Source organism: Aythya ferina (assembly GCF_964211825.1).
Source record: "Aythya ferina genome assembly, chromosome: 17".
Classification (NCBI taxonomy): domain Eukaryota; kingdom Metazoa; phylum Chordata; class Aves; order Anseriformes; family Anatidae; genus Aythya; species Aythya ferina.
This window is the reverse complement of record NC_140316.1, coordinates 15,483,274-15,505,211: the sequence shown is the minus strand read 5'-3', so window position 1 is coordinate 15,505,211 and position 21,938 is coordinate 15,483,274. Positions and strand designations below refer to the sequence as shown.

Genomic DNA, 21,938 nt, shown 5'->3' with positions numbered 1-21,938 from the left:
CTAATCTCTGTAGGGATAAAAAAGACCAACCGATCCCAACCGTTCTTAAAGAAGGAATGTAATTAAACATAGGAAGTATATTGATTCTCAATTAAGCAGCAACAAAACAAATTATTTACTGGTATAATAAAAATGTTGTCAGTGTTGACAGTATTTAGACATAGAGCTTTCCTGAGTCCATTGTGTACACACATTTATAAGTGTCATATAAATAGCTACTTTTGTCAATGAGAAACATTCAGTAGAGCTGCCTGTTGTAAAATAGTGTTTGCCTCTTTGGGAGCTAGGCTGGTAGCAGTGAGGAGAGGTCTGTGTCCAGCTGAGGCTGCTGGCTAGCACCCCTTTCGCAGGCAGTGGGGCTCCAGCAGCGCTGGCGTCCAGAAGGTCGCTTGCCATTACAGGTGCCAGTGCCTGCAGTGCACGGCAGGGCTGAGGGCTGCGTTTGGGTGAGACCTGGATCCTCAGAGGTGTTTTACATGCAGTGTAAGCATTTAAAACAGTTCAAGCATCCAAACCAGGTTGGACTTGAACATCCACCCTTGCAGACCCTGTGCCTGTGCTCCCGTGCTGGAGTTGGCAGCGCCTGGTGGAGCTGCGGCGCGCTGCTGGCTGCTGCTTGGCTGCTGCTTCTGCCTCCCGTCCACTCCCCTCTCGAGACGGGTGCTCTCTGGGCAGATATTCTAACTGTTGTCTTATGTAGCTTGCGGTGGGTCTGCTCTCTGGGCATTTGGGTTTGGGTTTCCCCAACACCTGGCAGCCCCAAGATGCTTGGCTGGAGGAGCAGTGACTGCCAGGCTGCCAGTGTTCGAGGGACAGCAAAGGGTTGGCTGGGAGCTTGAGCTGTTCTTCACCACTGGTTTTGTACTGGGCTCACCTGGCTGTTTACTGGGAGAGAGACCTACTCAAGTTTGGTGCGAGAGAAGTCAAAAAACAAACAAACAACCAAACAAACACTAATGCTAAAAGCAGCCCTGTGTGCACGACATCACTGGATGGCTGTGCAGCTCTTTTGACTTTTGTGACCTTCGGATGCAGGCATGCTTTCTGTGAAGAGGAACACCGCATTTGGTATTTTTTCAATTTCTTTAGGCTGGAGCAGTGTGAGCGTGTGTGGAGCTGAGAGCAGGAATGTGGGGGAGGGGACGGGTTTCAGCAAACATTTCCTTACCAAAACAGCCCTGACCTTTGCAGGGCTGAAGCTGTCTGATACAACAGGCTGAACCTTTCCAGAGTAGAGCTCGAACCTGAAATGTTTCAGAGCAAAATTGATGGCTGCTGCTTCAGCCCCAGTGTTTACATCCAGTGCTCGCCTGGCTGCTGCTGTGAGGGAGGGAGAGGGCCTTGGTGAGCCCATGTGAGAGCTGTTGGGTCTCATCCTCTCCTGCCAGCGCTCAGGGATGCCCATGGGCAGCAGAACCAGCCCGCAGGGTGGGGATGGATGTGGGACGGCCGCGTGGTGCGGTGTTTTGGTGCCCTCGGGCCCACGGGGCTGGAGGAGGAGCGGCGCTGCGGGCAGCGTACCCCGCGGGGACGGCCGAGATGAGGCCGGTGTCGGCGCGGTGCCGGGCGGAGGGCAGCGTGCGTCTCACTGGGGGCAGGCAGAGGTGCTCCGTTCATCAAGGAGCAGAGGGTCTGTTTTTCCATGCACAGGACTCGAGTGCTGTTAATTGAAACCAAGCGGGGAGCGTTTCCCTGCTCCTACCGTGCGTGATAATGGGAGCCGGGCTGCGGGAGCTGTGCTGCCCGGCTGTCCAGCAGCCGGCTGAAGGAGATGCTGTTTGCGTGTCCTGTGGTGAATAAAATTAATCAACTCTTTACGTCTGAATGACAGCCCAGGGACTGTACTCAGGCTCTAGCTCTGTGTGGAGTGGCTTCATCCCAGTGCAGGTCCTCTGGGGCCTGGAGCCTTCGATTCATTAGTTGTCAGGCTTGTAGGTGGATTCTGCATTAGGTCTTTAATTTAGTGTATTGCCATGGGCTACTGACCACATGACACTGCTCAAGTGTGAGCAAATCTAACAAGGATCCAGGACTGCTCTTTAATTTGGTGAGAATAACAGAGTGAATAGGGGCCCAGAGAGTGTTAATCATAAAGCAAAACTAGTTGGAACCAGGTCAGTTGGTGCTGATTTTCAGTATAATGTGGATGGAGATGGTAGCAACAGCTCTGGAGCTGCAGCTGCAGTGTGTGCCCTGCTGCTGCCGGGAGGCAGGGAGCTGAGCCCTGTCCTCTGCTGGTGGGCGATGGGCCTGTATGGGAGGCACCATGCAGCACATCAGTGAGAGCATGCTGTTATATGCTGTTGTCTTCTTTTTCTCTTGCCTCCTCCTGTCAGCTCTGTGCTGAGGTCCTGCAGGGCCAGCACAGTGCCTGTTGGGGCTGATGGCCCAGCACGGAGCTGTGCTCAGCCCAGGAGGGTGAGCTGGGCTGAGCACTGTGCCTGGCTGCTGCCCTTGTGTCCAAAATGCCCTTGAAAAGGGGAAGATGATGTTAACGAGCTATGGAAAATCCAGGAGTGTAAGCTTTTTGCTCTCCTGTGAAAAGGCAGTACTACATGTCAGCCCTAGCTCCTACCCACACATACCTTGATTGTACTTGGAATCACTCAGCATAAACACCTCCCAGAGCTTCTTGAGCCTTCTATTAAGTAGCATCCAGTCCCCATGGTTAGATTTGTTTCATACAATAAACAAAATTGTGCTGCTCTCCTGCTGGCTGTTCCTGGATGGGGTGCAGCTCCCCTCTGCATGAATCACACAGATTTATTGCATTATATTGGAGTGGTGCCTGAGCTTGGCTGGTTTCTTTAAATCTTTTTTTTGGAGAGGGGTGGGCTTTAGGAGAAGGGGCACAGAAATCCTCTGTAGTAATTCCTGTTGACTGCAGTGACCAGTGAGGCAGAACTGATCAACTGCAGGCTTCCCTGCTGCTGAACTCTGCCAACAAAGTGCTTACATCTGCTTTTATACTAATGGGAACTTTATGGACTGGTTTCCCCCTCCAAGGAGCAAATTCCAGCAAGGTCAAAATCCAGAAAGTTGCCACTTGAGACCAGCAGTGAAGCCCTGAGCCAGCTTAAGGAGACAAGGTTGCACCGAGGATCTTTTGGGGCATGAGATCTAACATTATCACATGCAACTGATAGCCTGGAGCCTTCCCAAATTCTCTTGCTGCAATCCCACTTCTTGGCTGCATGGCCCCTTACTTAGTCCCTGCGATTCCTGTGGGGAGAAGAGGGGTTTCTCCTGCCCAGTTTGGGAGGAGCAGGCTCTGCAGTAACCTGCTGGTTGCTGGCCCATCAGGTCTTTCCCAGATGCAACCTTGCTGTGCCGGGGAGCAGGGCCTGCCTCTGGCCTCTGAGCCCTCCTCCGCTCAAGGCAGTGGTCCTGCACCAGCCCCGTGTGGCTCCAGGGCAGGCAGTGCCTACAGAGCCGTGCTCACTGTCATGCATTTGGGAGAGGCATGTGGAGGAGGGCCCCTGGAGCAAGCTGCGTGAGGAGCCACACAAATGCCATGTGCGGCACGTCACTGAACTGTACCCTTCAGCATCACGCAGGCTGTGGCATGTTCAGCACAGTTAAATACAGAGGTGCAAGGCTGCATGTTTTGGGAGGCTGGGGGCTGTGCTCACTGTTAGTGTAGCGTTACTCGAGCTGCTCCCATGGGAGGCACCCCGTGCCGTGAAGAGGTGGGTGCTCCATGTAGAAGCTTGAACACAGACTGAGAGCTCTGACTGCGGGCTGAGCAGAGCTGCCCGGCGGTGGGGAGCGAGGCTGCCTGGGCATCAAGCACCCGCCAGCTCGGAGCCACTCTGAGCTTGTGCTGTGAGTGTGTTGGATACCAAATCTGAAATGATTGCTTTGAGGGTGTGGATCTTTTAGAATTTAATAAATGACCATTCCCCATTAATGTTTATTAAGGTGATGAATACTTTAATTTGTGCAGAAGAGAGTTTGCAGAAACATAACTTGCATCTACACAAGAGTTACTGTTCATTTTTCAGGAAATATAATCGGTCCAGACAGGGCCTGCTGAATTGTGGCCTGCTTTGGCAGCCTGAGTGTGAAAGATTATGGACGGTCTCTGATTAGCTGTCTCTTTTTTAATCTAACGTTGCCGAGGTCTAATTGCTTTGACTTTGACTGAACAGAAGATGGTTTGCTTTGTGGCATCCCACGGAGCTGTGTTCTGTCTGTGCAGCTGCTGGCCCTGGGCACGGTGGTCAGGGCTGGGGATCCCCAGCCTCCTCTGTGCCAGTGCATTTATCCACGGGTGCACATCCCACATTGCTCTGCCCAGAGCTCACTCTGGTTTTGTGCTGTGTGGGGTGCTATTAGACCCAACTTCTTACTGCTCCTCACCTGAGCAAAAACCTGCCCTACCCCTGGTTGTGCTTCTGGTATTGAAGGTGCTTCTGCCTCCTGTCCTGTGGGGTACCCACATGATGTCCACTGGGGACCATCCGTCTGGGGCAGGGTACAGCCAGGGAATCTTGGCCTCCTCTGCTGTCAGAGGCAAGAGCATTTGGCAATGGGGGGAGATGTGAAGCACACATGCAATAATGTCTCTATTGTATGTCTGGGCAGAATGGGCAAATGTTTAGCTTGTGGTATTATGTTTTCAATGTTTGGACTCCACAGCTATGAGGGATTGATGAAGAATGCTTGTGCCTGCACTGGGAGCGTGCAGGGCACAACGTGTGGTATTGTACACATGGCCCTTCTGCCACTCCTGGACCAGTGTTAGACCAGCCCCATGCTAGAGAAGGTTCAACTGGGGCTGTGGGCAGGAGGGGAGCAGAAGGGCAGCATAGCTTGGCTGCAACAGGCGAAAAGGATGTGTCCTGACACCACAGCTGGCTCCTGACTGTGCCCTGTAGGGGCGCCTTGCTCTGAAATGGCAAGTGGGTAACCTGGCCCACACCTGTCTGATGTCTTGGCTTGGTTTCCCCTGCAGTGGCTGTTGAAGAGCTTAATAAAGCTGGAGAAAGGCAAGAGCTGGGCAGGATCTGCTATCCTGCCCTGTGCAAGTGGCTCCAACAGCTGCACTGCTTCCTCCAGATTGCAGCAGTTTGGGATGTTTTGTGCTGGCAGCCCCACGCTGCCCCGCAGACCCCTGTGTGGAGGCCATTCCCTCTTCTCCTTCCTTCACCTTGCTCAATGCTTTCCCTTATTTTAGCTCTTTGGAACAAAGCCCGTGCCATCCTCCAGGCCCCCTGTGGCATAGGAATGGCTGGGGTGTGGCGATGGGGTGAGGACAGGGCTGATGGACAGGAACAAAAGGTGCCTGTGGCAGGGGATGGAGAAGGGCGGGCAGGGAGTCTCCTGCCCTGCATCCCGGGGGGGCTCTCTGCTGCACAGTCCCCAGGCTCAGGGGCTGCGCCTTGTCCCCAGCCGAGCCCAGCTCCGCTGTGCAGCCCACCAGAGCTCTGGCATGAGAGGCTCGCTCCTGGTTGCCAGAGACGTGGCTGCTTTCCTCGCAGCCTGCAGGAAGGGGCCTGGTCCCTGCTCTGTGCCGGGAGCTGGGTGCTTCCAGAGGGGCCGAGCACCGGCTGCAGCAGCCTGTCTCCCCGTATCCTCCTGCTGCGGTCTGTGGCGACGGCTGCCACTAAACCAAGTGAAAGGCGATTTCAGAGCAGGCAGCAGTGAATGAATTCTGTTTTTCTCAAGCATTTAGTGTTGCTTTCAGTTTGCTTTGATGATGTCTTCTCACAACTAGTGTAAACAGACTGCGCAACGGGGAGCACTCACATGTGTACAAGAAGCTGCACATGAAAGGCAGAGGCATCTTGAAAGCCATAATAACGCTCTGAGTGCCAGTTAAAGGATTTGTCACCAAGAGCACTTTACAGATAGAAAGAACTTATTAACTAGTGTGACTAACAGCTTGCAAGGTTTAATTGATGTGTGTTTGTTGTCCTTTTATATCTCTCCCCCTCGTCTTCCTCTTGGCACTGATTCCAGCAGCAGCCTCTGAGCTCTCTGAATAGGTACCAGAATGAAAGCAAAGGCCAAGCGCTGCCCTGGGTCCTGGCCTGTGGTCGGGCTGGGGCTGCACCAGTCCCAGGAGCTTCTCCACGCTGTCCTGTTCCCATCCAGGAGCTGAGGCCGGGCTTATTTTCTTGCTCTCTGTTCTGTTATTCTTCCCTAAGAGATGCTGAGTTTTTGAAGATAAAGCTTTTCAATGCATGAATAGTATGGATAATTAATGTTTCTGCCAGACAGACTGCTCATTGCAAGATTGATTGACTATTAAGGTCATAACGCATAAGCCACCCACACGAAACAAACAGTCTAATGTTAGACTTCAGCTGAAGCTGAGAGTTGGTCAGCTGTCCACGGTCACAGTGGGGGCTTCCAGTCATCTGTCAACAAGTGATTGATTGATGTGGACACCTTCCAATCTTATTCTGATTATTCTCAGCAGCTTGCCTGGTGGCCATTTTTCAGGAGTTGGCAGCATTCAGACCTCCAAGACTCAATGCAGTGACTGCATGGGGGTTAACCCTTTCCTTTGATCTGAAATGTCTTTGTTATGGGCAACAACAGCAGCACATGAGGGAAGGACTGTTTTTATGAGCCCTGATTACAAAATATACTAGGAAACTCCCTGTGATCGCATGCGAGAACGATGCTTTGACTTTCAGGCATTTCTAATTAACTTGGCCCAAGTAAAGCTGCAAACGGGATCTGCAGAGAATCCATCTGGAGCAGAGCAGATACAGTGCTTTGTAACCCAACTTCTTTATCACGCTGTCTTTAGTGGGCAGTTTAATGTGCCACAGAATAAGCTGTGCATCAACACCCCAGCAGCAGAAAGACAAATTCTAATAAGTCAGGTAGGAGTGAGTTTGGTATTGGGGAGGAGAGGGGGGAAGCAGGGGGTCTGGTTGTAATTGTTCTGGCATGAAAGACAATGAGTTGGAGAGCTCTGTTTTTAAGGATAGCTCTGAATTCACTAGGAGAAATTAATTGCCTGGATGCTTTCTATATCTATACATGAAGACTACATAGATTTTCTCCACAATATTTTATGTTCATGTTATGCTTTGTATGTGCACATGCATGTCAGTGGGAAAGTGAAGTTACAATTATGCTACGTAGTGTATGCTTACAATATATGAGCATGCTAGAGGTTTCTTTGGTAGCGGGCACTTATTGCAGATTTCCATTTTCTTTTACATTTTTCAGCCGTTTTATTTTAACTTTTTTGGAGGGCTCTGTCACCTGGCCTGCTTACCTTCCCATTCAGTCTCCATCCATGGTATTAGCTTTCATAATGTACCCTAAAAAGCCTGCCATGGGGAAACATCAAGAGCCCTTTCTCCTCCACGAGTTAGATCTTTATGCAACTCAAGTGCATCATTGCATTTTTATGGTGCAATCTAAATGCTGTAACTTAACAGAGCTGGCACAGAACTACTGTGCACAGTGGGAGAGCTGTGTTGAACTGCTGTGGGCTCTGGTGCACTGGCATGCATGCATTGGGATCCCAGCACAGACTCAGGACCCTTTACGGTCCCCTAGCAATTGGTTGCAGTCTGATTCATTTTTTTTTCATGGAAGATGCTGCAATAGGGCCATGGTCCAGGACCCCTTAACATCAGCTTGTCTGAAGCCACAGCACGCTGCTGTTAGCTGGGCATTTGTAACTCCTGTTGAGTTTTGCTAATCCAGTCTGCTCTCCCTCCCTTGCAGGTTGTGATTCAACCCAGAGCCACGTGGATGCCCTCTCGGACAGCGTCCCCAAGCAGCACCATGCTGGCCTTGTTGCCGACTGTCTGCTGGACTCCAAGGATCATCTTCCAGCACACAGCTGGGCGGCCTCCCACTCAGAGCTGCTGCACTGGGCCGGGTCGCTGGCAGCGGCGCTGACCTGCACCTAAACAAGAGCACGATGCCCAAACACCTGCTAGGTCCGGCCGGCTCCAGGGGAGGCAGAATGGACACGAGTTTCAGCTAGCCTTTGCCCACAGGCAGGTGCACCATGGCCATGCTGACAGAGTGAGGTGGGGTGTACATATCTTTGTAGAGGGTATACTGGGGACTAGTGCCACACTGGGGAGGCTGATTTAGTTGCATAAACACCACCAGCCAGTTGCTTTTATAGAAGTTGCCTCCCAAAGACATTCTCTGCAGAAAGGGTGCAAAGTGCAGAACTTCAGTGTGGCCAGAGATGCTGACCAGCCCTTCCTGAGACAAGGACCCTCTCCTTATCCACAGCAATGGTGCACATGGAGTGGCGGCATCAGCAAAAACCTTCCTGGGCTCTGCTCCCACACCCGCTCAGGCTCTAAGGTAGTTGTTACCCATCTCCCCTGCTGCCAGTTGTGCTGAGCATGGGGCTGCCTTGGCTCCTGAAGCCCAGTCCCCTGCTCCGTGGGTGCTTGGCTTGGTACAGTGCCTGCCACGTGCCAGGCAGGGCCTCCTGCCTGCTGCGTGGAGGCCAACGTGAGCTGCCAGCCTGCCTGCAGCCTGGCCAGAACAGCCAAGGGCTGGGAGTGAGGGCAACCTTGCCGTGCTCCCATCTCTGCCAGAACCTGCAAGCCTTGGTGTCCCTGTGGTGTGAGCCCAGCCAGCGTGGCCTTGGGGCTTTTCCTGAGGCAGAGTTGGTATAATAACACTGATGAAAAGCTGATTAATCCTTGTAAGTGAGCAGCAATAGCTTTCCTCTAGAACTGAAGAGATTACCACTGATTTGTCATCCTGATTGTTTCAAAGAGAGGTGCAATTAGTTGCTCTAATTTAGCTTCGCTTCTCACTGAGTGGCATGACAACTGAGATGTAATCAGTAGATTTGCACAGGATGGCAGCCACTGATGGGTGCAGCTGTGCCTGCCACCATTTCACGCTCAGAGGTTGGTCACCGAAATGGTGGAGCACCACGTGCACGAGGGCCAAGCTGCAGCGGGACCGGACCAGGGGCTCGCAAGTGGGGGCCTCGTTTTTGCAGCCCGCTGAAGGAGACAACAAGGAGGGCACTGCAGGAAAGGCTGCCTGCCCGAAGACATGTCTGCTCAGGCTGTGTGGCCCTGGGTTGTTTGCTAGGACTAGTCCAGAGGTGAAGGTAGCTCTCCCCGGCCCAGTGGTAGTTTACCCATCCGCAGGCTGTGCCAGGCAGCGCCTGGCCGGGTGCTGGTGCTTGCCTCTTGTTGACTTGTTTGGACCAGTCCTTCCAAGGGGGACAAACACAGTTCTCTCTCCGTAATGACTGCCTGTGAATGATTTCATAATGAAGCAAGTGCTTAAGAACCTGGCAGCTGCATTAGGCAAAATGTGTGCGCTTAAATCTGAGTATCAGCAGTGCTTCTTACTACTGCCATGTCAGATCTCAGAGCAGCCTTTAAGCCATGAGGTTGTGGCTGAATGCATCCGAAGGGTGCTAACAGGAAGGAAAGGATCCCCTCTTAGAAAAGCCACTTTGTTTCCTCCACTGCTTTACTGAAGATGCTATATGCTGTTTGACAGACCAGCACAGAAGATGCAAGGATAAATACAAGGAGAGTTGGTCCAGGTTAGAAGTAGAGGAAGCACACGTTTAACGGCAGTGGTCTGCTATAGTCTCCATCCCAGGGTGATCCCAAAATGAGCTCTGTCAGCATGGCCAGGAGGGGGGCATTCCTCCTGGCTGCCACCTCCTCCCTGCGTGTCCTGGAGACAGGCAGCAGGAACGAGGGCTTTGTGGAGCAGTCCTTGCTTTCATGTGTCAGCAGCCCTGCCCTTGAGCTCTTGAAGAATGGGACTGAAGGCCACCACCGCCTTCTGCTCCTGCTGAAGCCACGGCTTGCTGAGGTCCTGTGTGAGGCCCAAGTGGGGCCCTGGTGTGAGTCCTGTGCTGCAGGAGGCTCACGAGGAGACAGCAAGGGCAGTGAGTGCCTGCAGGGACCCCAGTGCGGGGCGTGTTCTGTTGCGTTGGGTGTGGGCATGACAGTACACTTAGGATGTATTAAAAAAAAAAAAAAGGCATGAAAGGAAACTTGTTTTCCTTCCTCTGCCTCCTGGTTATTGTCCCTCTCTGGGCAGAGGGGAGGGAAACACGTGGTATTTCAAAGTCTGTCCGTTTTCAGTGAAACAAGCATAAAAATTCAATTCAAAATGAACAAAATAAAGATGCTTTAAAAACAAAAATGACTTCTGGCTGTTTCTTGGTTGAAGCTGCCTTTTTTTTTTTTTTTTCCCTCCCTTCCCTGGGAAGGCATTTTGTTTTTGCAGCACGCTGGCCGTGCTCGCTGGCTCGGAGCGGCTGCGCGCTGGCCCCCGGCAGCCCGTGCCCCCGGCCCCCCGCCAGCACCGCGCAGCTGCTCCTCTCGTGTTCCCGGCCGGCGCGCCCATGTCACTGCAAGGTCGTGCTTCTCCCCCGGCTGCTCGGCCCCAGTTTGGCCACCACTTGTCATCTGCCGCCGGGCTGGTGGCCCTGTCCCGGGGCACCCAGCCGTGCCCTGTGCCAGGATGGGCTCCTGGCCCCGCCTGGCTTCCTGCTGGGGGTTACACCGCTCCTCGTCCTCCCCTTGACGAGAGGAGCTCCAGGTCCGGTGCCAGCTGCTGTTCTGCACCCTCACTTACAGGGTGTGGGGTGTTCCCACCTATGCCCACTCCTCAAGCACAAACGTGGCCGGAGCCTGGTGCTCAAAGCGTGGTTGATGTTCTGGATGGGGAGGGAAGGGGGTGAGCTGCCATCCCTGGAGGGCAGTCCTCACCTCGGGTATAGCGCTGGAAGCATTGCCTGCTGCGCTCCTGTCCCTGGGCTGGGCACAGGTCATGGTGGCAGCCTGCCGTGTGTGGTTTGGGGATACAATTCTGAAGGAGCGGGGCTGGTTTAGACGCCTCTTTCCAAGGCTTTCCCCCGCAGTTGTTATTTATCTGTTCGCTGCCCTCTGAGCCTGTCCCCAGTGCTGTGACAAGCGTCCCCTGCCCAGGGCCGATGCATGCAGTGAGGGCACGCAGCACATGGACGCCGTGTGGCCAGCTGGGTACGATGGCCTGTGTGTGCCATACCACATGGTGCCGTGGCGCTGCCAGAGCTGACCGGCTGTGGTAGGAGCATCGGAGATGAGCCCACCCAGGGCGTTTCCGTGCCCCTTGCCTGCAGGAGCACCGTGTGTGCGGCGAGCACAGCGTGCAGCTTCCCGGTGGCAGCGCTCGCCCGGCACGTGGGCGATGGCTGGCTCGCTCCCGCGTGTGCCGCGCCGGCGTCAGCTGGTCCCGAGGGCAGCCTGGGTCTCAGCCCCGCCTGGCCGGGCTGGCGGTGCCAGGTGCTCGGGGCCGGACGAGTGCCACCAGCGGGGACACGTTCCTGTTGCTGTTCCTGGCCTGGGTCAAAGTTGGCCCCTGTGACCTAGCTGAGGGGACACTCTGGCACGGAGAGCACGAGGACATTTTAAAGTGTTCCTGCTCCTCACTGCTAAATATAAGCCCCAGTAGGAAACCTACCTCTCGCTAGTTTTATGTTTCTTGCCTCTGCCTCTGTGCTCCCTAAGTCTGGCAGCGGGCCCAGCTGTCTCCAAGACTAAGATGAAAATACCCTTGCAAATCCCACTCATAAAAATACCTGCTATATTCCCAAAACATGCCTGAGATAGCTTCCAGAGAGGATGGAGAGCTAAAATAAGATGCATGAGCTCAGAGCCCCATTTTCCACTGGCCCCTCTGCTCCTGTGGCTGCAGCACACAGAGCTATGGACTGAAATGGAAGTGCTGCGGTGTGAGGTGACTTTTAGCTGAGCGTTGGACACGCTGCAACTCTGCTGGCAGCACAGCCGCCGTGCCGCTGTGAACCTGACGTGCACCAGCAAACCTCGCGCTGAGTGCCTGCTGCCCGGTTTGCAGGTGCTGGGGCTCTTGCCCTAATCAACAGCATTAGCCTTAGCAGAGGAAATCTGAGCGGGGTACGCAGCTGTGTTGGGTCCCCAAACTTAAACTAATTGCCCAGGATAACATGGAAGGTCCTGTGAATGGCAGCAGGGAGGCCTGCTCTGCCTGGTAAGGTTTGCATGGCCCTGTGGCACTGTTGGTGGCAGCTGCCTTTGGGATGGGGATGCAGGCGTTCTGCTGCAGACCTCAAAATCTCTGCTCATTGTCTCATTGGCGAGGTTTTAGCGACAGGAACTCAAGGGATGAAACAGATCCTTCTTGCCTGCTGAGCAGACCAAGCCTGCCATGCAGCCGCAGCTGCCAGCACCTCTCCTCCTCGCCCTGCCACTGGGAGCTGGCACGAGCCCCAGGGCACAGGGGCAGCTCCTCTGGTGCTGCGCTGGGGACGGGCCGGCAGCTCCCAGCTTGGCGTGGGACCAACAACTCCGTGCTCTGCGTTGGGTGCACGCTGGCATTGCCACAGAGAAGCTCATGTCAGCCAAGTGCCACCCCTCGGCATGGTCACATCTTTGACCTGCTGCTGCTGCTGGAGCCCACAGGTGTGGCATGTTAGAGCCCAGGGATGTGCCTGGCTCCCCCAGCACCCCAGTAAATGTCTGTGTAGTGGCTGGCCCTGCTGCCGAACAATGCCCAGGCTACCTGGGGACGTAAGTCCTAGGCCTTCATTTTCCAAAGTTCTCTGCTACAGTCTGTAAATGCCTCCCAGATCTTTTTGTGTCTATGTGCCTTATTTATTTATTTATTTATTTATTTATCTCTTTAGCAATTCCCTGCTGCTATTTTGAAGCCAAAACATTTTCTAGATCAGATACAGATGTCTCCACAGCCATGTCCTGCCATTGTCTCTGCTGGGCTACTCCAAGCTGCCTATGGATGGGCACAGACATGCCAGCTGATCTTCCTCCTCCCCATAGGCAGGGATGGGGCAGTTGGGAGCTTCCAGCTGGGATTTTCTTCTGCCCGGAGAAGGTCGGGTTTGGCTGCAGAGCTGCTGGCTCCAGGCAGCCTGGCTGCAAGCTCTGTGCCTGTGGCAGGGGACATAAGCATCGCAGGGGCTCAAAACCTGTGGCAGCCAAGGGAAAACCTGCTGAGCCTACACACCCGTCTGTGAGCGAGCTGATGGCAGAGTCCCCTTCTCATGCCAACCAGGCTCCATGTTAAACCAGTCAGGGACTGGTTTTGCTCTTAAGGCTTTTTTTTGGGGAAGCCCTGCCTGCATTGTGCCCCTCCAAGGTTCTTGGAGGATTTTTGTTCTGCGAGGAAAATCACCGAGCAGCAGAGAGCCCAGAGGGGAGGAGAACCCTCTCGGCTCAGCACAGTGATGCTAATGGGCCCCGGCCAGCCTTTGTGTCCTGCACGCGGGGCTGCCAGCGGCGAACAGGTGGCGCGGGGCAGCGTGCAGGGTCGTGCAGCCCGGCGCTCCTGCGATAACATTATTGCTGGTGCCTTTGTGGATGCTCTGAGCTAAGCGTTATTTGGCAGGGCAAACGCTGCCCCATCTCTTTGGACAATTACTTTCTGAATCTCATTTAACACTGGGATGGATGGCAATATTCAAAGTTAACCACTCCACTTGCATTGCCTTATATGTCAGCAAGTGCTACTTAATGATCTGTGAATGGAGGGAATGCTGGGAATGGGATGGACCGCGTGTGAAATATCTATCTGGAGTCTATAAATAATGCAGCCTCTTTATGCTCTGCACAGTTCGGAGCTTCATGGGAGGAGCATCTCCCTGCTATGACTGGAAGAGCCTGCAAGTGATTTGGGAATGAAACAAAGGCGATGAAATGCAAGGAGAGGCACCATTCAGTTTCTGAAATACCATGTACATGTGCATCAGCCGTTTCTGGCCAGCTCCTCAGCAGATGTGCACTGCCACCAAAGCCCCACAGGATGAGCCTGCGTGTACCAGGGCACAGTCCCTGACACCGACTGCACCAAATGACCATAGAAGTGTCCGCAGCAGTGGTGCCCCCCGACTCCTCTCCTACGGCTCTGCATCTTGTCCATAATTACAATGTCGCTGGAGCTGGGCGGGTGCAGAGCACTTTTGCAAACATTGGCTGCAGACACCAAACAAGTGGCAGTGTCCCCGGGTTGTGCCAGATCCTGCTGGCACAGGGATCTCTCACTGAACTCAGCTGCTTCTGCAGAAATAGTTTTCTGTCTCCCTCCTTTCCTGCTAAGGAAAAGACCTGGTAATGGGGAAATAAAGGTGGATTTCTGTCAGAGTGGCTTTCTGTCTGGTAGGTTTTCTAGGGCAATGTGTGGGTTTCCCTGCGTTCTTGGAAGCCGACAGTTTTTGTTGGAAATGCCACACGGAGGCGGGCTGCATCAGCACTGCCACAGTGTGGGTGTTGAGCAGCCTTTGGTGGACACACTGGTGTTGTCTCCTCTGCGACAGGGTAACAGCCAAATAAATCGTGCTTCATTGCGCGTAGGCACATGGGCAAAATGCCCCTGTCCCTGGAGCCTGTGCTGGCCACTTCCTAACAGCCAGCAAATAAGCCGTGCCCTGCAGAGCTCGTGCAGCTCCGCGCAGGCTGTGTGATGGCAGGCTTTGCCTGGCTTCCCGGTACGGAGGGAGGGCTGCCTGGTCAGGAAAGGGTCAAACGAATTTGATTAATTATGGGATACGTTTCTGTCATAAACAAATATTCTGTCATTGCTCTGCATCTCTCCTGAAATTTACTGTACGCGGCACTTGCGATGACATCTGTATAATTAATAACCACCAAGCAGGAGTAGGCTCATGGTGCATCAGCGCTGCGATGATTAGGGAAAGCAAAGCCCGTCTCCAGCGCAGCCCGGTGTTATCTGCCGCGGAGCAGGTGGAGCGGCCCCAGCTCAGGGGCTCGCTGCCGGGGCTGTGCCTGGCTTTTATTTTTAACACCCTGCTCCCAGGCGGTGACAAGCCTTCGCTAAGTGAGGTAATAGCCAATTGATTTTGTTCCGTTTTGCAGTGGGCAGTAATAAATCACACGGCTTGTCAGGGGGTGTTTCATGTTTTCAGTGAGAGTGTGCCAGCAATTAACCATCAGAAAGCTCTTGTGGCTCTGCTCTTGAAGACGTGGCTGCGGCCTGAAACTCAGGAATGCGGGGCCCTTCGCCACCAAAACAGAGCGGCTGTGATGGAGATTTACAGGGAGGTTTTATTTCCAGGCTCCACAGCGGACAGAGCACTAATTGATTGATGAGCTGGAGGAGCAGCCGCCCCGTTCAGGGCATGGCTGCCTGGGAGGGAACACAGGAGGAGTGGAGCTGCAGGATGTCCCCTTCCTCATCCCCGTCCCCATCGGGCACGGGGCACGCGTGCTGGGAGCAGGGCAGGCCTGGAGCCATGCGGGCAGTGCTCGACCTGCTACTTTGAAATATCAGTGCCCCTGTCCACGCGAAGTGGCATCCCTGCATCCTGGCTAGATGTGTGGCGGTGGGGTGGCAGAGGCAGGATGCTGGGCAGCCCCTGCTGGCCACTGGGGAAGGGCAGAAATGCTGCTGGGGCTTCCCTGTCTGCCTTGCAGACCTGGTGGCACCAGTGGGCACACACAGGGACATGGCACCGTGTTATTTTGCTGCAAGGGATGTTTCAGGGGCTTGTTGCAGAGGAAGGGGATGTGGATGCTCACACTGTGCTCAGCAGCAGCTGCTGGGGCAGGAGCCTCCTCTCGCACTGACAGCCCAGGGCGCTGCTGGGGCCCCGTGGGGCACCAAGGCAGGGGATGCTTGCACAGACCTGCACCGTTGGAGAGGGAAAAGAGACTGGGACAAAGTTTGCCTGCTCCTAATCAGCCCCTGTGTCAGCTCTGATTCTCAGATTTTCCTGGTGCTCTTAAAAATGTCCGTCCTGGCTGGCGCTGCCGCTGCAGGGCAGTGTGTGCGAGGCCCACACGTGTGGGCACAGATGAAAGGCGTTGCACAAGGGTGCAGTGCTCCAGCACAGTGCTGAGCCTGGCTCTGCACTGGGGATGCAGGGAAGCACAGCTGAGTGAGAGCCAGGGTGTCGAGGCAGCACGGCTCAGGCTGCTGCACCCCTGCTGTGCTTTGGTAGGTGATGCTGGGGCCGTGTTACCGCAGCAATTACCAGGCTGTTTGGACAGGCATGGGCTGAGGAATGCGTTGATGGTGGGCAGTTGGGTAAGCAGGGTCCTTGCAGTCTGCTCCCTTCCCCCCTGAACTCCAGCTTGATGATTCCCAGATGGTAATTGCTCTGCTTTTATTTCCCTGTAACCTTTGTTACTCTGGGAAGGCAGAGTGCAGAGTCAGAGATAGAGGACGGGGTGAGGGAAGTGGCAGGGAGGGTCGGGACCCCGGGGAATAATACTGATTTCAAAGCGAGGCCTTTCACAGACGCTATTTGCATTTGGAAATAAGGAGTGACTGATTTGCATTCAGGGCTGAAGGCAGCCAGTCCCAGGAGAGAACAAATGGGAGCAAGTGGTCAATTGATCCCCAATCAGGATGAGGAAATTATCTTTGGGGTTACCTCTCTCCTGCTTTGTGTTGTGGGGAACTCCAGCTACAAAAGAGCCTTTTCCTGCAGGTTGCTGGCTTCCCATATTAGCTGAGGTCATTCTGTGGTTTTTCTTCTTCTTGCAGTTCTGTGAATAAAACATCCAAAAGCAAATTAGAAAGAGGGTACAAGCAGAACAGCACCCCGAGCCTCTGTGTCACTGCCAGTTACATCAGGGCAGCGCAGCAGAGCTGCCTCTGCTCCCAGGCCAGGCGCCTGCCAGCTTACGAGGACATTTCCAGTGATGACATGTTTAAATTCAAACATCTTTCTTGGGGAAACTAATAAATTAAAGAGCCAAACTGCTCTGAAGTGGGTCAGATCAGTGCATCTGGGCTGCCCTGCCGCTGCCTGATGGTGGCATTGGGTGATCTCTGCTCCTGACCCGGGCAGCAGTGGTGCGGGGCTGTGTTCTTCCATCCAGAGGACAGGCCCTGTCTGCTCCCTGGAGCTCACACAGAAAAACGTCTCCCCTGGGGGCTGTGAGGCCGTGCAGGCAGCTCAAGCCTGGCACAGCTCGGTGCTGGCTCGCGGGCCCGTGCGCTGCTGGCCACACATCAGTGCTGGGAGCCTTGGCATGGCACGGGGCTGTGCCGGCACACCCAGAGATGGGCTCGTGCCTTGTAAGGCATTGTAAAGATGCTGGCACTTGCCAAGTCGCAAAACAACAAGCTGAAGCTGCTTTGCCACTTCAAAGCCTGTATAAAGCAGGAACTTTTGAAAGGAGGTTGCTTAGCTCACCTTGATCTCCCTTGCTTTCCCACTGGGTGCTGCCACTCTGTGTATTCTCCAGCTGCTCATTTTGTGCAATTATTTTTATTTTAAGGTGCTTGGGATATAATAAATATGGTAATATTTTCTTTCATTTTTATGACTTTATTTTTTCTGAATCAATTGGAAGAATTATTTTAAGTGAACAAAATTAATTATTGCAGTTTTGGTTCCCTAATTAACACTGCCATCTGTATTAAAGTTGTGGCTCAGTCTCGCACTCTGTGATTTCATGTTGAAATCCTTGCAGTCAGCATAAGAGGATGATCCACACAGTGGCGTGACTCTGGTGCAGGCTCCCTGCCAGCTCCTCTGGCCCTCTCTGGCTGTGCCCCCGGCCGTGACACCTTGCTGGCATGGGGCAGCCGCTGCCAACCCTCCCTGCACCGCGGTGTCCTCGCAGGCTGCAGAGCAGGGCTGGGGCTGTTTGGATGGGGAGTATTTCTCACCTCACAGCCCACCTTCATGCTGGTGTGAATTAGAAACAATGATCTTATGGACAATGGGACCAGCCTCTATGTGTGCATGCATGATGGCTGGGAAGGCCCTTGGCACGGCTCACGCTTTGTGGGGCAGGCTGGGCCACCTGTGCCTCCCTCCTTGGGGCCTGTTTGACCAGTAAGACCAGTTTCCCCATTGGCACCACTTTGCGACTGCTGGAAGTTCTGTCCTGCTGGTACTGGCAGCCCACAACAAGAGCCCAGCCGTGTCTAGGAAAGGGGATGGATGTTTTCAGGGGAAAGCAGCTGAAATTTCATGGGTTGGTTATGGGTTAAAATTCCAGATTTTACATTTTTGTCATGGAGATTTGTCCAAAAAAAGCTGTGGAGAAATCCCAGTGAATGCCGGTGAGTGGCACACTGTGCCCACTCCTGCCTGGGCTGTGCTCACCTCGTGGGGTTCACCTGACGTCCCTGAGGACACCCCACTAGGAACAGGCTCATAACAGTTACTAAAGGGTCTCCAAGTGGCCCCGCACAGCTGTGCCAGCAGGACGGGTCCCGTGGCTGCTGTGCCGCAGATTGCACATGGACAGAAGGACACTTGGAGGCAGTGGATGGATGGGAAAGACAGTCCTTCCTCCCCCCAGGCTCCCAACATTTTTCTGATTTCATGGGAACTTGTAGGAAAGGAGTATGTGTTTCATGCAGGCTGGAGGAGAGGAGAATTTGATGAGAGAGCAGGATTTCATGGGCCCCTGGGCATACAACGAGCCAGGTATTGTTCCAGGGAGGTACCTGGCTGCATGGGGGAAAATGCAGCTCATTGCAAAGGAACTAAAGAAGAACAGATGCAGTGTTGGCATGAGGATGAGGAAGCCCTGTCAGTGCTGGAGCACTGTTGTCTGTCCAAAATAAAAATCTAAAAACAACAAAACAAAACAAAAACAAACAGACAAACAAACAACAACAACAAAACAAGTGAAAAGGGACAGATGAAGCTGTTTTGATGGACAGCATCACTAGGTGTTAAGGCAGGGTGGTATGGCCCTATTCCACGTCCCTGTTACACCTTCTGTGCTTTTTTTTTCCTTCTCTAACCCACTTCCAGTTTATTTTTTTCCATCTTTGTTTTTCTTTTCCAGCAGCCCAAGTGTCATCTTTGCTCTGTGATTAATATGAGTTGTGAACTTGCAGCCTGGAGTTTTATGAGTTGCTGGGGGCTGCATGGGAGCCAGCGGCAGGTAATGCTTTATCTCCTGCTGCAGCGCTCCTTTCTCATGCAGGCTTCGGGGTGGAAAAAATTCTGTCTCCACTTGGACTCTATTTATTGCCACAGTGTGAGACTGATTAGTGGTGACACAACTCACATGAATCCAGGTAATGCCTCATGCGGTAGCAAGTGACCCAGAAACATCCTGGAAAAGTGCAGCAAAGGAAATCGCCGTTTGGAGTAAAGCAGGGTGTTTGCAGTCGTTAGCTGTCTTTTGATTCAACATGCCCACTGTGATCTGGTAGAATAGGATTTCTTCCCAAGCGTTTTGGTTCTAGGTGATGTTAGCATCTGTGAAATACGCTCACATACAGTCTGGTAGAGCAGAGTTATTCTGCAAGAAGCCAGCAATTTTGTTTTCATGACTGTGTAAATGATGGTGCTGTAGAACCATCCTGTGCTTGCCTTTGCATTGACAGCAGTATTCCTGCCTTCGGTATCACTTAGTGCATGGTACAGGCTGGTCTGGGGGGAGTGGGCACAGCCGTGTCTGGCTGGGCTCGAGTGGCTCTGTCCTGCCACACCAGCAGTTATCACCGCTGTGACAGCACTTGCTGCGATGCACATCCTCGCAGCATGCAGCAGACAAGGAGCTGGTTCGGGAGCAGGAGGTGTCTGCAAACATATGATGCTGTCAGGCAGACTTTGGAGTTCGGTACCTCTGGCAGAAAGAGGAAACTGCAGCACTTGACCTCTGCTTCCTATTTTCATCAGAACAGTGCTTTTTCCCTCCTTTTGGTAAACTTCTCAACTAGTTGTCTGTGGATATCATTCCTTATACTTTACATCCCACAGGTAGACCTAGAAGACAGGTTTATGTTGTGTTAACAACAGGTAGTGGGTGAAAGTTTGTCAACGTTTCAATCCATGTCAATGTTTAACAGCAGAATCTCCCACAGCTTGTAGTGTGCATAAACAGGGCCTCTCATGCTGGTTAAAGAAAGCTCAAAGCTCTTGGATGGAACTTAGAGTAATTTGTAAAAGGCAAAGATAAAAAAAAAAAAAAGAAAAAAAAGAAAAAAAAGAAAAAAAAAAAAGAAACCAGCTTGGGTGCCTGTCCACGATGTGTTCTCTACTAAGGAGGGCAATGCACAGTGCCACGTCGGCCTTCAGTGCCCAGAGCTGCTGAACGTGCATGAGCTGAGCCTCTGCTTGCACTGCAGGGCACACGTCAACGCTGCTGCACTGCGAAGAGGCACAGGCTCCGTTCCCAGTGCCACCGGTCAGGTCCCGAAGTGCAGCCACCTCTTCACTTCAGTGAGCCAGGCAAGGGAAGTTGGTTCTGCGAGCACTGTGCATCTGTGCAAAGGAGGAGGCCCTGGGCCCCGGAGCTGCCCTTGTTCTGCTGCCCCCGGCCTCAGCCAGCTGCTCGGGGTGAGTCTGAGTCTGCAGTGATTGCTGCGTGGCTCGGAGGAACTGGTGAGAAGCAGCACTTGCAAGTGCTTCGAGATATGTTTGTGACTCATCGCTGCACATGTCTTATTTCTATAAAAAGAAACCAAGGACAGATTTGAAATTGTCACTGTCTTCTTTGCCCGGCTAAAATCAAAGATTTTTTTGAATCTCTGCTGTCTCCTCTAGAGAGAAGGAATGTGTGGGGTTCCTAAAGACTGGATATGGATTTTTTATCTCCAAACAATACAGTGTAAAATTAGAGCACAGTATACGCTGGACACCTTAAACAGCGCAGACGTTTATATGTATGAAAGTACGGCTACAAGAACGGCAAAAGCGTTGCACACCTGCACTCTTTTGACTTAGGGTAAATGCTGAACTGATACAGATAGGCACTGCTGGCAGCATGCCGGTTTTCCCTGGTTTCCCACCTGCTCTGCTCATGTGAACTTGGGCTGCAGTGGCATAAGCTGCCATACAGGACCTTCCTAATGAGAACTTGTGTAAGACAAGGACTTAAGGCAGGATTTCCAAGTGTGTGACCTAGAAGCACAAGTCTCATGTATATTCATGAGACTGGGGCGCTTCTGAAAATCCCACCTGAACCCATTCATTTGTGTATAGGAATGAGACATTACTTGACACGAGAGAGGACCTCTTTCTTTAGATAAGGCTTCCTGCAAAGAGAAAGCAGGACCTGGTTTGTTCTACAAACCCATTTGATTTCACACTCAGTAACAGCAAGTCGAGCTGAGAGGGGCAAGGAAGGGATGAGAGGAGGACAAGGCGGGGAGTGGAGGTGATGGGCTCTGTGTCCGTCTGCAGGGCCCCAGCTCAGGGACTGCCAGTGCCACCAGAGCAGCCCCTCCCCGTGCCCAGAGCCTTCCTGCACAGCGCCAGGTGGGTACAGACCCCGTGCCCAGCAGCCTCCTCCTTTTCCCCTTACGTCAAGCTGTTTCTGCATGCTTTGGGTGCAGAAAACATGGTGAGGGAGGCGTGCTCGGTGTTTTCTGGACTCGGGACATTGTCACCTATAACCCAGAAGAGTGCACGATGCCCCAGCACATGCCTGGGCTGCGCACCCTGGTGCTGCCCTGGAGCCAGCTGTGGGGTGATGTGCCTGTCATTGCACAGATAAAGTGTTTAAAGAAAAAATCAACACTGGCACTCTGGAAAAGATAAATGGAGAGCTCTTCCCAGTTGGTGTTATTTTTAAAAATGGGAATAAAATTGGACACTTGAGCATGGAAGTGCTTATTTCCTTCATTTATTCATTCCTTACTGGCTCTTGTGCTGCAGTGGCCGTAGTTCCCTGGCCGGGTCTCATTGCACACAAACAGGGATCTCTGAAACCGCTCCTGAGCGAGGGCTTCAGCCTCAGTTCCTATTACAGATTCTGTGGGACAAATCAACATCTTCCCATTAGGAAGTGATGACAAACCAGTCCATTTGGGGTGATTAATTGACATCTTAAATTAATCACGAGCACTCGTCTTAATGCTGTGACTCAAGATATTAACTGTTCCACCAGTCGCATGAGAAAGAACAGAGACCATTACAAAGCACATTTGTCAAGCAGTCACTTACACAGCCATTGTGGTGGCTGAAAAAAGGTCAAGTGACTTTGTTATTGTTAAGTAGAGAGCAGACCGAAACTCCTAATTCCTTACTATGT

The 21,938-nt window shown here is 52.9% G+C and overlaps 1 protein-coding gene across 1 annotated transcript in view; it reads left to right on the top strand.

The window, feature by feature from the left end:
• LOC311446148 (uncharacterized protein) overlaps nt 1-10,128 on the top strand; it is a 45,077-nt gene extending 34,949 nt beyond the window's left edge. The window contains exon 3 of the mRNA XM_084539030.1: nt 7,699-10,128. Coding sequence (XP_084395156.1) covers nt 7,699-7,886 — 188 coding nt within the window. The 3' untranslated portion in view covers nt 7,887-10,128. The remainder of the gene's footprint in view (nt 1-7,698) is intronic.
• The last annotated feature ends 11,810 nt before the right edge of the window (nt 10,129-21,938 follow it).